Source organism: Pipistrellus hanaki, assembly GCF_964339955.1.
Source record: "Pipistrellus hanaki genome assembly, chromosome: 7".
In the NCBI taxonomy this organism is placed as follows: domain Eukaryota; kingdom Metazoa; phylum Chordata; class Mammalia; order Chiroptera; family Vespertilionidae; genus Pipistrellus; species Pipistrellus hanaki.
The window spans coordinates 65,396,096-65,411,486 of NC_140509.1; the positions used below are offsets into that span (position 1 = coordinate 65,396,096).

The window sequence follows — 15,391 nt, forward strand, 5'->3', positions numbered from 1 at the left end:
CAAATGTGGAATGGTAACCTGGGAGCAGGTTAAGACAGTCTCTTACTGAGTGAGATGAAAAGCTGTTAGAGGATTCTGAGTGGAGAAGTGGCACGGGCTGATCTTCCTTCTTTAACAGGATTACTCTGGCTGCTATACTGCTAATGGGCCAAAAGGCAAGAGCCAAAATAGGGAAAGACTATTTAGGAGATAGTTACTAGTATAATAATGCAGACAAGTGAAGATGATGGCTTGGTCTATGGTAGTGGCAGTAGAAATGCTGAGAAATGGTTGAGTTCTGGCTGTATTTTGTAGGATAAGACCACAGGATTTGCTTATCTATATGATATAGGATGTGTGAGAGAGGACTCGGGGTGACTCATGAGATTTTTGGCCTGTGCAACTGGGAATTGAGGATAACTGTGGTAGGAGTAGGTTTGTGGGAGAATAATAGGAGTTCAGTTTTAGACATCTTAAGTTTGAAATACCCGTTATAACATCCAAATAGAAATATGTTAGCTTTATTCTTTTACCAACTAAATATTCAATAACTCAGTGATTTAACTGAAAAAGGGATACATTTTGAAATATGTCCAAACAACCAGTCCCTTTAAGTTATAATTCTTGAAAGTGAATAGATATGTTTTCCTTTGTTCCTAGAGTTCCTCCTATTTTAAAATGCCTTTATTATGTCACAACTTTCAGTCTGCTTCTGGAGTCTCTACTCCTTCATAGGACTGTGAAGAAGTTGAAAATGATATTTCCTCAGGAGAAAAATTAGGAACCTCTAGCTAATTTCATAAATTTTATTATTGCCTAAGCACATTTTATTTTCTTGTGAAATTTTTAATTTTTCACATTAACAATTTTTAAATGTTTTCTTTATTTAAAATATTTCTAATTTGTTCTTTAAAAATGATTTTTATTACAAAAGTAGTTCACACTTACTATAGAAGTGTAATAAAAATAAAAATGTTTATAATCTAACTGTTTCACAAATGACCATGATTAGCATTCATTGTCCAGCTTAATCAACATTCTGTGCATATGCCATATTTTTATATAGAATGAAATTGTAACGTATGTACTGTTTGTGATTTATGTGACTTATTTTGAATATTTATGGTATTAAGTGTTAACTTTTCTAGATTATAATGTACACTATATGTATAGTATTTTGTTGTATAAATAAGCAATTATTTGATTTATATATTTTTTTTACAATATACAAAATATATTTAATTTTTTATAATAAAACTGGTATGAACTGTTAACCTGTTAGCCAGTCTGAATATTGATTTGAAACAATAATTCAGTTATATTTGGGGCACATAGAGGTAAAGTGAAAAAATGATTATTATTAAGTAGACTATATTCCATTTATCAGCAGATGGTTACAGTAGTTCAGACTCTTTTACTTCAGACCCAGAACAGATCGGGAATAATGTAACTCGTCAAAGGTCAGTATTTCTGTCAATAAAAAAGCATATTAAAAAAATATCTTGTGACATTTTAATATTTAAAATTATATAGGACCAAGTATAAATTACATATTTTTGTCTGTTCTTTAGTTCTTCACTTCTCTGAAGGCTGTTAGGTTATCTATTGATTTATGTAAAAGGGAAGTATTTTTGATTTTTTTTCCCATCTTGAATATAAAACAGATAAAACCCTTATTGTCTCATGGTATTCTGTGGAAGGTTTAAGAAGGACTGATAACTTCTTGACAGTAGCAATTTAATACAGTCCTTTTTTAGGTAAACTGAATCTCTTTAAATAATAAATGTGCAGATTTCCTTTTATAGCCTTACTAGAGGCCCGTTGCACAAGGATTCGTGCAATGGGCCTTCCTTCCCCTGGCTGCCATCACTGGTTTTCTCTGGCACCCGGGACCCAGGCCTTCACTCCAGCTAGAGCAAGGCTTGGCTTCTCTGCTCCGCCGCAGTGGAGAAGCCAAGCCTTTTCAGTCTTTAGTCCTCAGTCATCTTCAGTCTTCAGTCTTCACCTGCATATGCATATTAACCCGCCATCTTTGTTGGGTTAATTTGTATACTCACTCCTGATTGGCTAGTGGAGGTACAGTCAATTTGCATTTTTTTCTTTTATTAGTGTAGATGGCAAATACCAAAAGAATTCTATGTTTAAAATGCTATCCAGAATCCCAGCCCAGTGTTGGGCTACCTATCTACCCTGAAGATCTGTGTTACCATAACTTTTCAGACATTAACTAAAAAGGTGAGGGTGGCAAGGGTTTGTCTTCAAGGGCTTTGCCATCCACAGAACACTGTCTGCAGGACAGAAGCATCTTTCTCCTCTCACTTCTGAGGTGTGGTAAGTATGTTCTGACATATGCCTAGAACAGTGTTTCCCAAACTTCTCTCATGATCAGAATCACCTGGTGAGTTGTTAAAATACAGATTCCTGAATCCCAACTAAGAAGTGCTAAACTAGAATTTTTGGGAACATATAGGTAAAATTGTATACTTAACTATAAGTTACTTAACTATAAGTATACAATTTTACTTAAATGTTCCCAAAAATTCTAGTTTAGAACAAGAGAAATGGATTCTGAGAAAAGACCATGAGATTTGGCCATTAAATCACATCAGTGCCTTCCTGCACGTAACAAAGCAATCTTTTAGAAATCTTTATAAGTTACTTAACTATAAGTATACAATTTTACCTATATGTTCCCAAAAATTCTAGTTTAGCACTTCTTAGTTGGGATTCAGGAATCTGTATTTTAACAGCCCTACCAGGTGATTCTCATCATGAGAGAAGTTTGGGAAACACTGGCCTAGAGGATGTAGAGAGAGGCTGGTAATATAGAATCACCAAACATCTTAGAGCCAGAGGCTGCTTCTTTATAGTTCTTCCTGTGTTTCTTAAAATTCTGTCATCTTGGTTTTTATTCTGCTTTTTATCCCTATAAGTGAAGATTAGATTTCCAGAGTCCATGAGACTCTTTTCAGAATATAGAAAAAGTTGGTGGGAAAGAAGTACATCTCCAAGTGAGGTGAGCATGAGTACAGCCACCTCTAAAATGGGATGGCCTGTGGTAACACAGAATGGGAACTGCAGATAGTGAGCCAGATTGTACCTCAACTTGCCAAACTCCAGACGTTAAGCTGAAAACTGTCCATGTTTGAAAGTAAAGTTTATTTGTTTTTTTAAGATTTTTTCATTGATTTTTAGAGAGAGAGGAAGGGGAGGGAGAAAAAGAGAAACATCATAAGATGCATGCCCCTTACCATAGATCAAACCCACAACCCAAGTATATGCCTTGACTGGGAATCTAACCAGCTACCTTTCTGTGCATGGGATGGTATTTACAGAACCCTGAACCACACTGGTCAGGGTTAGAGTTTTTGGTTTTTTAAAAATAAATATTTTAAACAAATATTTATAATTGAATGGGGGAAACATTACACTAGTTTTGCAGTCTACCTCAAATTCTTGTTAATAACTTTTCAATTTTTTTGAAATATTGTTAAATGTAAAATTTTACTTTATAAAAAAGATTTTTTGCCATATTAAATAACTACTTGTGGAATGCACATCATAAATAGTACTGGCTTTACTCATTGTAATATGTGTATACCTACTTGAGAAAATATCCTTTGCTGCTTAGCCAAGTTTGAATGCTTACTAAGAAAAAGCTCCAGTATCAGTAGCATGACCAACTGCAATGTGGTGACTTTTTGCAGGTCTCATTCAGGAACATCCCCTGATACCACTGCACCACCACCCCCCCCTCCAAGGCCACAGCCCTCGCATTCTAGATCGTCATCTTTAGACATGAATCGGACCTTTACAGTTACCACAGGTAGGGGTTAGAGCCATGAATCAAATTATCATCTGATTTAAAGTCATTAAGGGCACACAACACCTTATTTTCTCAACATGTCTGTCTTTATATTTATCCAAAGAAAAAATTTGGATTTAAAAAGTATCAGAGAGGGAATTTTTTTCTTAATGTCTGTCTAAACTGTGTTTGAATTCAAGTGATAAAGATGAGAACCTGAGAGATGCCACAGAGATTGTAAAAGTACGATATGGTGATATCAAAAAGGAAAAGCTAATAGGTCTTAAGTTAGCAACAAAAGAGAGAACCCACAGCTTACTCCAATATTTTAATTTTTATATAATCGGTCATTATTATTATGTTGATCAAAATAAAAAGTTAAGACAGTGGGTAACGATGTCCTGTTTGGACATTGTGAGTTTGGAATTATGAGGAAAAAGAAATAATCAACAGGTCACTGGATTTGTGGGCTAAGAAAGATGAATCCATTATTTGAGAATCATTTTCATAGAAACAATGGAGTGAAGTATTAATTAAAAGAGAAAATTGGAAGTCCTCATAGTCGATAGCTAAAGATCAGTCAGAATATGGAAGGAAAACCAAGAATGTGTAGTATTATGGAAACAAGGAGGAACATGTCAAGAATTCCCTGTGCAGTTGAACAAGAGAAATGGATTCTGAGAAAAGACCACGAGATTTGGCCATAGATCACATCAGTGCCTTCCTGTACGTGACAAAGCAATCTTTTAGAAATCTTTATCATTTGATCATATTCATTCAATCTGTTCTACTAGCAAAGTAATTGTAGACTTACTAAAAAAAAGACTTGTGTATTCACACAGGACAACAACAGGCTGGAGTTGTTGCCCATCCTCCTGCCGTGCCTCCAAGACCACAGCCTTCACAGGTATTCTGCAACGTATTCATTACTAAACACCACTTATTACACTCCTCATGATTAACTGTTACATATTTGATTCTATTCTAGAATTATTTTTAAGATCCAGAATTACCGAATTTTCATTCTTGCTGAGCATTTAATTTGGGGAAAATAAATCTTTATTTTGAAAGAAAATTCCAATAATAATTTCAGTTATTTTTTGAAAGAAGCTGCTAGTAAACCAAATGATAATGTCTTGACAAAGGAGAGTTTAGTTGAAAGAACTGGATTGGGAGATAGGAGATGTCCGTTTGTGTCTTGGATCTAGCAGTGACTCAGAGTGACCTCACTGTGTTGTTCTGGATGGTTACTGCGTCAGTAAAGGAAGTGTCAGATGACCTCTGCATCCCTGCCAGGTTGAAATTGTTTTGATGTGCACAAAACTATTATGTTCCAGGGTAGATTCTGGATTATAGCTGTTAGTTTTATATCACTGACTGACTACCTTTTACATGAGTGAATTTGGTTGATTTTTTTGAGTTAGAGTCTTAAAATGAAGTTGAGTATTTGCAGTTAAAAAGATGGTTTCTTAATCATTAAAGATGCTAAAATTTGAATATTCCAGTATTTATTTTATCTAAAGTGCCAGCAAAAATATTATTACTGGGGTTAAGCTGTGAAACCCAATGAGTTGGTCTCTTGAATCAAGAACCGGTCTAGTGGGGAAGACAACTATAAAGAATTGTAAGGGCAACAGTAGATGTGTTTATGAAATGTTTTGCTATATCTTTACTAATTAGTAAAGTCAGGGATCACATTGAAAAGATATAAGTGAAGGAAGTAACACTTAAGTAGAGACTTGAAAGATAAAGTAGTACTGCTTTGGGAGAAGGCTTTCCAACCAGACAGAATGGCATCTACAAAGTCATACACGTGTGGGGTAAGACTTCAAGGAAAATGAGTTAGTTTAGAACAGTTGGAATGATGGGAAAGGAAACTGAAGAGGTCCGAAAGGGGCAGAGCATCTCCTATATCATTATAAGAAGGATACACTTTTTTTTAGAGGAGATGGAAACTTTTTAACAGTTAAAGCAAGGAACAGATTTCTGATATATTCCTATAGCATCCTGTACTTCCTTTGTCATAAAACTTTCACGCTCTATTTTAATTCCTTGTAAACCTACATCTCAACCTGCAGTAGACTGTCAGCTTAATTGAGCATGGATTTTATTTGTTTTGTTCATTGTTATAACCATAATGCTTGGCCAAAAGTAGATAGTCAAAAAAAAATATTTTTGATTGAAGATTGTAGAAGGATTGATCTGGCAAAGAAGTAGAGGATAAATTGAAGAAAAGCCCATGGAAGTGTTGGAAGGATAATTAGCACACTGGTTTTTACACTTTTAAAAATAATCTTTTTATAAACATAAACATTTAAAAAAAAATAACTTGTTTGAAGAACGAACAATTGCACAGTAGCCCAATTAAGAAAAAAATAGATGCAAGTGGGAATAGAACCTAACTTTCCCTTCTCCTTATGCTCTTTCTTTGCAATAAGAATTTTGTAAAGCTATTTGTTTTATTGGGGTTTTGCATCTTTTTTTTTTTTTTTTTTTTTTTTTTTTTTAGTGTCTTAGCATTTCTCTTCTGGGTTTTTTAGAGCTAAATGTTCCTGTAGGTCACCTCCCTGAATTTACAGATATAACAGAGCATCTTTTTAATAATATGTTAAAAGAGGCCACTTGGTGACTGGTACTCCAATGAACTGTTTGTTCTTCTATTCTGAACCATTGTGCAGGCTCCTGGTCCCACAGTGCATCGCCCAGTGGATGCCGATGGCATGATAGCTCACACTAGTACCTCACCTCAGCAGATACCAGAGCAACCAAATTTTGCAGATTTCAGCCAATTTGAAGTATTTGCTGCATCAAATGTAAATGAAGAACAAGATGATGAAGCTGAGAAACATCCAGAAGTCTTGCCGGTCAGTTTTTAAGGGCTTATCTAATTTTCCACGGGGACTCTTTCCATATCTTTAGAGCCGGTCTGTAAACAGAGGAGCCTCTAAAAGAGCAGATATTAGAGTGAACATCAGTGAGCAAAATATCTGGGGCGGCTGCTGCTTGGAGATTATTTATATTCCCTAGGCCAGTACTGCTCAGTTTTTCCCTTGTCCTTAGACTCCTGCTAATTGCAGTGTATTGCTTTAATAAGAATCAGAATCTTCGGTGAGCAGTGTAGAAACTTGACTCAATTTTGAAAAAATACAGGAAAACAAGCATTGCTTGGATGCTCTTTTAAATCTATCATTTTATTTTTTTTTTTTAATAATTTTTTTTAATATATTTTTATTGATTTTTCACAGAGAGGAAGAGAGAGGGATAGAGAGTTAGAAACATCGATGAGAGAGAATCATCGACCAGCTGCCTCTTGCACACCCCCTACTGGGGATGTGCCCGCAGCCAAGGTACATGCCCTTGACCGGAATCGAACCCGGGACCTTTCAGTCCGCAGACCGACGCTCTACCACTGAGCCAAACCGGTGCCGGCAAATCTATCATTTTATATTGGCTGCATTTTTAACTTAAAGACAAGCTTTATAAAAGATTTTTGTTATGAAGTATATCAATTATGTCTACCTTTTGTTAAGTGAATGAATTGAATTTGTATTCCACTATTTTGTAGAATGTACAAAAGAGCTAACAAGGTCATTATCACCCTCTGTATAACAGTCAGCTCAGTATATTGCTTTGTAACCTCTTTAATTTGATATGTCATCAGAATTGGAGGAAAATATTTTTAAATAAATAAATTTTTAATTAAAAAAAAAAATCAGAATCTGAGTGGGAGTAGCTGTTGTGTGAAAAACACTGCTCTGGGGTTGCTTTTTTTTTTTAATCCTCACCCGAGGATATTTTTCCATTGATTTTTAGAGAGAGGGAAAGACGAAGAAACATTGCTGTGAGAGAAACACATTGATTGGTTGCCTCCTGCACATGCCCAACTATGGCCCGGTCCTGGGCCAGGGAGGAGCCTGCAACCGAGGTACATGTCCTTGACCAGAATCGAACCTGGGACCCTCCAGTCCCCAGGCCAACGCTCTATCCACTGAGCCAAACCAGCTGGGACTGGGGTTGCATCTTAATGCTAAGCTTCTGATTCTGTGACTTGGTGAAGATATCCATGTAGCAGTAGGCTGTGGTTGCCATAGCTTGTATGAGAATAAATCACTTTAGTTAGACTTACTGACTACAGGATGCCAAAATGTACTATAATCTCTGGGTACAATGCTCCTGGAGACTCTGTTTACTTCTAGTTGCAAGACCTTCTCTAGGGGTCCCTGACGTCACTAACTATAAATGTGGAATTGGAGGGACCACATGAATTCTAAAACCTTGATTCTGATTGTCTCAACTCAGATTGAGCCTCTCTGACAGATCCCAAAATCCATGGTCATTTGACAGGCATCATTTAGCCAAAGGTTTCTTATAGATCTGATCCGTAAAAAATTTTCTAGCCACTTCTTCAAGCCTGTAACCTGTCTCACAGTGGGATCACAGGGTATGGCCTGGACCTCCAGGGGAGAACCTGAGGGGAAGTATCAGTGTGCACAAGGTGCTGGTCGTCAGGCCCCTGGGTGGATGCATCCCTCCCAAGCTCAAGAAATGCCTAAATTCCCTCTGGCTGCATCCTCAGCCCTCCCCTTCCCCCTCAGATCTATTACCTTCCCTCCTCTCTGCTCTTCAGTCATAGAGAATGTTTATTTTACAGGGTTTTCTCAGATTCCTTCTCATCTTCATTTCAGATTCCTTATTGTCATAATGAATATTTTCTTAACATTTTACTCTGGTGCTTTATGTATATTTTTATGCATAATTATATATTGCTTATATATAATTAGTAATAATATATTCATTTCTAGGTTGAAAAAGTTTCTGATCCTGCAAGTTCTCTTCGAGTTGCCAAAACAGATAGTAAAATTGAAGAAAAGACAGCTGCTAATGCTCCTGCCAATGTGGTATGCCAGAAGCCTTTTATAATATTGACTAGAGTCTTTTATAATATTGAAATTTGTGCCTGGGGGGGTGTGTTTCTCAGCCCAGTCTGCACCCTCTCCAATCTGGGACCCCTTGAGAGATGTCCAGCTGCCCTCTTGCAATCGGGGACTGCTGGCTCCCAAGTGTTTGCCTGTCTGCCTTCCCTGATTGCCCCTAACCGCTTCTGCCTTCCAACCTGATCAACCCCTAACCACTCCCCTGACAGACTGATTGATGCCTAACTGTTCCCCTGCCAGCCTGTTTGCCCCTAGCTGCCCTTTCTTGCAGGCCTGGTCCCTCCCAACTGCCCTCTCCTGCTGGCCATCTTGTGGCAGCCATTTTGTGTTCACATGGGAGCAGCCATCTTTGACCACATGGGGGAAGCCATCTTGTGTGTTGGAGAGATGGTCAATTTGCATATTACTTTTTTATTAGTTATGATAGAGGCCTGGTGCACGGGTGGGGGTGGGGGACAGCTGGTTTGCCCTGAAGGATGTCCTGGATCAGGGTGGGGGTTCCCGTGGGGCTGCCTGGTGAGGGGACTGTGGTGGTTTACAGGCTGGCCATGCCCTGGTGACCCAAAGGGAGGCCCTATATCTGGGATTTATTTATCTTTTATAATTGAAACTTTGTAGCCTTGAGCAGAGGCAAGCCTCCTGCTTGTTCCATGGATGCAGCCATTTTTGTTGGGAATTATTTATCTTCTATAATTAAAACTTTGTAGCAGAGGCCAAGGCAGGCCAGGGCTGCAAGAGCTTGGCTTCCTCTATTGCCGGGGGAAACCCAAGCCTCCTGCTTTCTCCAGCTCCGCTGCTGCTGCCATTTTTGTTGGTATTTACTTATCTTCTATAATTGAAACTTTGTAGCCTTGAGTGGAGGCCTAGGCCCGCCAAGGTGTGCGGAAAGCTTGACTTCCTCCATTGTCAGGGAAACCCAAGCCTCCTGCTTGCTCTGTGGCCACAGCCATCTTGGTTGGATTAATTTACATACTCGCTCCTGGTTGGCTGGTGGGCATGGCTTGTAGGTATAACAATGGTTAATTTGCATATTACTCTTCTGAGATAGGATCATTTTGTACATAAAAAAGAGATAATTTATACTTTTTAAGATTTTAAAGATGACAAAAATCTTAGAAATAAAGTTAGAGAATATCTAACCCATTCCTTTCACTGTAGCATCTTTAATCTGTCTCAACATATGATCTTCCTGTAAAATATTCTAGATAATAGTCTATCATCCATATGAATACATGCCACAGTTCTTAAAAGTTATGTGGTATTACAGTTTTCTAAGTACATAAGGTAGAACTTCATCATATTTAGGTATGTGTATTTTTAAGTATAATAGGGAAAATTATATTGACCCTCCAAGGTTAATGTTATATTCTGTGTTCTTTTCTACAACTGTTTTAGAGATAACTTATTTCTCCAGTATTTTATGAAAATTTTTAAGCATACAGAAAAATTGAAAGAATTTTACATTGAATATCAATATTTTACCATACTTGCTTTTATCACATATCTTTCTATTTTTGTATCTTATCTATATCAGCAATTTCTAACCTTTTTTATCTATGGCACATATAAACTAATTTTTAAAAATCTGTAGCACACCAAAAAATATGTTTTTTTGCAAAAAAAATAGATATACTTTTGATTCATTCACACCAAATGCCTATTGTGTTTTGCTGTTGTTATTTTTCTACTTGAAGTGTAAGGAAAAAGAGGACATTGACTCTAACTGAACTCACAAATTGCGTGTTTTAAAATTTTTTGCAGCACACTGTTTGGAAATTACTGATCTATGTCAATCCTTAACTGCTATTTGCATACTTTCCCCTTGAAAGAAAAATTTTGCTCATTTTCCCCCCTATTTTCATCCTGACATTTCTAATAGTTATTAAAGTAGCATTTGTTTCTGAAAGTACTTAAATTCTACTTTTTGGATACTTTATTATTTACTACATTAGTAATTTTCTGTGGTGTTTTTTAATAGTTAATTTTTGTCAGCTCTTATTAACAAATTAAAAATAGCAGTTAACCAAAGAGATGGCAGTTGAGTCTTTTCATTTGTTAACAAGTCAAGTCAGGCGATGGTAAATACTAAAATACCATATTTGATTCTGTTGAAGACAGATTCACAGTTTCCAACAAAATATCTACTCATTTTCATTAGTTATAATTATTATGCACCTTAGTGAAGGGTTTTTTAACAATGTCTAACTTACCACTTCTTTATAAATGGCTTTATTCATTAAGATGATGTATTTTAGTATTTTTGAATAGGAAACTTTATGGTGATAATGGGTGTACATTCCTGGACACTTTCTTTTATATTTTTTGAACAGCTATATATTGAGCATGTGTTATGATCATGTTAAATCTGTGATTATTACAGTCTTGAGTCAGATTCAGGTCTGATGTTAGCCTTTAAAAATTGTCTAATCAGTACATTCACAATTGTGATGTCAAGTAGGAACATCTCCTATTATAACTTAACGTCAGGTGTTGCTACAAATTATAAATTGTTTTAAAGTAGGAAGAGTGATTTAATTTTTGGAGAATAAGTGGCTTTTACAGAAAGCAAATGACGTTGACAAAATTCTGACTAACCATGAATGTCTTCAGGAAATGCTTCATTATTAATGGAATTCTTGTCTTCCAGGGCAAAGGTACAACACCTCTTGCTCCACCACCCAAACCTGTTCGAAGAAGATTAAAATCAGAAGATGAGTTAAGGCCTGAAGTTGATGAACTTACACAAAAGACAGGTGTCTTAGCTGGTGTTCTTGCATCACAGCCTTCTATTCCTAGGTAATCAAAGCTATCCTAAATACAGTTAATTACTAGGAACAAAAAGTACAGCAATTAAAAATATCAAACAGAAAGAAATTATGGTCAGACTAGTTCTGTAGTTGAAGAAAGCTTCTTAATTGTTGCTCTTTGAGATTTTCTCATTTATGAGTACATAGAGCATTCTTTCCACTTTTCTATTATTAAGTTCTTTTTCCAATTTCATTTTAGTACTCTATTGCACACTTTTAAAATTTAATAGTGTAGGGTAACAACTGATATTTTAACTCTAGTTCTTTTAGACCAGGACTTTTGATATTTTAACTCTAGTTCTTTTAGACCAGGACTTTGCAGGCTAGATCTTATGGGCCAAAATCAGCACGTGGCCTGTGTTTGTAAGTGCCATGAGGTATGGCTTTTACATTTTTGTAAAAAGAAAGAGAGAGAAAGAGAGAGAGAGAGAAAGAGAGAGAGAGAGAGAGAGAGAGAGAGAGAGACAGAGACAGAGACAGAGACAGAGACAGAGAGAGACAGACAGAGAGAGAGAGAGAGACAGACAGAGAGAGAGAGAGAGACAGAGAGAGAGAGAACACAGAAATATGGCCTTCAAAAAAGTATTTACTGTCTGGCCATTTATAGAAAAAGTTTGCTGATGCCTACTCTAGACTAACAAGTTATTTTACAGAAGAAGAATTAAAACAATAACAAAAAGTAAGCTTCTGCAATGTAGATACTTGGTTGCCATTGAAACTAAGTGAGGTTAAGCTACAATAGATTGATAAGGCAAAAAATACTATTTTTCTGGTTTACAGGTAGATCACGGAAGAATGGAGAGAATTTAAAGATAAGAAATGACAAGGTTGTTTACTTATTTTGCCCTCTTTATCTCCTCAGGTCTGTTGGGAAAGATAAAAAAGCTATTCAGGCATCAATTAGACGCAATAAGGAAACCAACACAGTTTTGGCCAGATTGAATAGTGAATTGCAGCAACAATTAAAGGTAATGTGGTTTCTGAATGTTTGGGAAGTTCCTTGGGCACAGAGCATCTCAGGGTTGAACTGGAACTTAGAGGTGATCCAGCAATGCTTATATTAGTATGAAACTTGCCGTGTAGCAAGAGAAATATGTATCTAAAATGTTTTATATGCCTTTGAGACTTTTAATATTAAAAAGAATATTTTATATTAAATGCTGATACGATTACCTTATAAAGGCATCGATATTTTTATAATGTTCCTTTACTTTTCATAATGAAACACCGGAGAGGAAATATGGTGACCTTAGGTACCTCTAAGGTCACATACATGGCTCTCTCTACTCTTATTTAATTCTGATTTGAGTGTTGTCAACTTATCCTTTTATCAAAGATAACTCAGATTCTCTTAAAGGGACTAAACAGGTCTAAAGAAGAAGAGGGATGGAGGTAATTTAGATCATCTTGCATGTGGAAAAAAGCTTAAATAGAAGTGCTTAGGACCAGTGTGTGTTCCTGTCATCTGTACTTGAGAGAAATAGTTTTGTTTTTCTTACTTACTCTAGTCAAGATTTTTTTCAATCCCTGTGAATAAAAATTAACAACCAGAATTATTTATGGCTTAACATTATTAAGCATTCATGTTTTATAAACCAGTGTTTCTCAAACCTTAACGTGTGTCTAGTTAATCTGGGGTCATGATAAATGCAAATTCTGATTCATATTAGGTATGGAGTAGACCCTGAGAATTCTGCATTTCCCATAAGCTTCAGATATTAGAGATGTTGCTGGGCTGTTGACCAGCTTTGGGTAGCAAGGTTGTAAACCACAAAAATGAGTAAAAAAGAGTTTTCAGAAATGTAAAATGAATTCAGAGTTTGTTCATTTCCATACCATTGTGTTCATATCCTCATCCAGCATTTGTCACACTGTCCTGGAGTTATTATCTGTGGCACATTTGTCTGTGCTCTACTAAACTGAACTCACCAAGGATAAATTATAATTATTTCTATTTAGGATAACTATATAATGTATGCCTAAACTTTTTATTAAAAAGATATTTTTTATTACAAAGAGGGAGTGAGGTGTTGTTAGTACTTAGGCCAGGACATCAGAGGTAAACTGGAACTGTCCTAGATAAACTTGGAACCGTCTTGTCTCCAACCCTTAAACCTAGCACATGTTAGGTTTTTAGGGTTCCCAGACCCAATTCCAATATTAGGAGGCGGTCCCCCATGCCAATAAAGAGTTCTGACACTGGCAGGGTCTCTGAGAATTCAGCTCAATTCTGACACTGTCTACCTGGAGATAATGCTAGATTCTAGAGGTTAAGAGCTTCTGGCTATAGATGGAAGTTCCAATAGCACCACTCCCCGCCTCCTCCAACTAAGAATGCTAATCTCACAAGTCCAGGTTGTTAGTGGTACTTCTGACCAACTGCCTACAAATTAGAGGTTCACATAGCCCCCTCCTGGGGTTCCATTAATTTGCTAGAACAGAGAAATGTGTCCCTTATTAAGAACACTGATTTTATATGGCAAGGTATATGGGAAGGGGGCAGAGAGCTTCTATGCCTTCTCCAGGCTGCACTCTCCCACATCTCCATATTCTCACCAATCCAGAAGCTCTCCAAATACTGTCCTGAGGATTTTTACAGAAGCTTCATTATTAGGCATTATTGATTAAATTATTGGAGGGGCCTGTTGATTCAACCTTCAGTCAGGATGGGACTGAAAGTTCCAGCTTTCTAATCGCTTGGTTGGTTCTCCTGGCAACCAGCCTTAGGTGCTTTCCAAAAGTCATTTTCATTAGTTTAACAAGATACGTTTCCCCCACCCCAAATGTTTGGGAAATTCCGAGGGCTTTTGGGAGCCTTAAGCCAGGAATTGTGGATGAAGACCAAATATTTATTAGATATACAGAGTTTGGGTATCTGAATGACAAATGTATTATTTCTTATAAATCATAATATCGCTTTAGGCCTTAGATAAATGTCTGTTGAATGAATATTTTTGCAAAATTATTTGATCAAGAAGACATAGTTGGTCTATGATTATAAATTTGGTTTGTTGTAAAGAAAGAGTATAAAACTAAGGACAAACTTGCTAATACCAAACTGAAGACAAAAATTTTGTACATAGGTGTTTTTCTGAAGAACGAAAGAAAACCATAGAAATATGTATATAGGAGCCATTTTAAGAATCACCGTTCTCATTATTTCAGAGAACAGAAAATAGGAAGTATGGTACCAAATAGGGAAAGGTAGTTCTGATTGAAATACGATTGAAATTTACTGGCTATCTGCAAAGGGCAAGTTATAAGGAAGGAAAGTAGATAAAATTTACTGGCTATCTGCAAAGGCTGCTCAAAATCAATAGTGATTAGAAATTCTATTGCAAAATAAGTTTATTCTTTGTGAAACTGAAACTCAAAATGAGGTTCAGGCATTGCTATAACCATTGTAATCACCAGGGGAAAGTCTCTTAGTTAATTTATCTACAGTTATTGCAGGGAATAGGATTCACACATAATAGCCGTTGTTGTGGCAGAACACATGGTCAGCCAGCACTCTGAGAGGAAAGTTTAACTTTTATTTCTCAGATCTGCTAGCCCAGGGGAATTCCGGATACAAAGCCTAAACTGAACAGGTGGGGAGTCTCTGACCTTTGTAACTCCTTCGTGGCTGGCCCCTGAGGGTCCCCGCAGCTCCACAGGGCCTTGGCAGGCCTGGGGGCATGCTCTGCAGCTCCGCCCTAGTCAGCTGTGGCGGGGCCCTGGGGTTATGCTCTGCAGCTCTGCTCAAGTCAGAATGGGGAAGTAAAACTACAGTTTTAACCAGATACTGAACTAGGTTGTAAGCCCCCCCATTTACCTTTTCACCATCATTTGCAAATATTGTCTTTTCTAATAATTAAACAACAAAG

At 36.8% G+C, this 15,391-nt stretch overlaps 1 protein-coding gene across 7 annotated transcripts in view; it reads left to right on the forward strand.

Moving 5' to 3' along the window:
* REPS1 (RALBP1 associated Eps domain containing 1) overlaps positions 1-15,391 on the forward strand; it is a 72,522-nt gene that overhangs the window by 56,640 nt on the left and 491 nt on the right. For 4 of the 7 annotated variants that reach the window (XM_084890659.1, XM_084890657.1, XM_084890661.1 and 1 more), the window contains 7 exons: positions 1,367-1,439; positions 3,687-3,805; positions 4,627-4,691; positions 6,463-6,648; positions 8,587-8,682; positions 11,366-11,514; positions 12,388-12,493. In XM_084890659.1, the coding sequence (XP_084746785.1) occupies positions 1,367-1,439; positions 3,687-3,805; positions 4,627-4,691; positions 6,463-6,648; positions 8,587-8,682; positions 11,366-11,514; positions 12,388-12,493 (794 nt within the window). The remainder of the gene's footprint in view (positions 1-1,366; positions 1,440-3,686; positions 3,806-4,626; positions 4,692-6,462; positions 6,649-8,586; positions 8,683-11,365; positions 11,515-12,387; positions 12,494-15,391) is intronic. The other 3 variants (XM_084890658.1, XM_084890660.1, XM_084890662.1) reach the window with 1 other exon arrangement.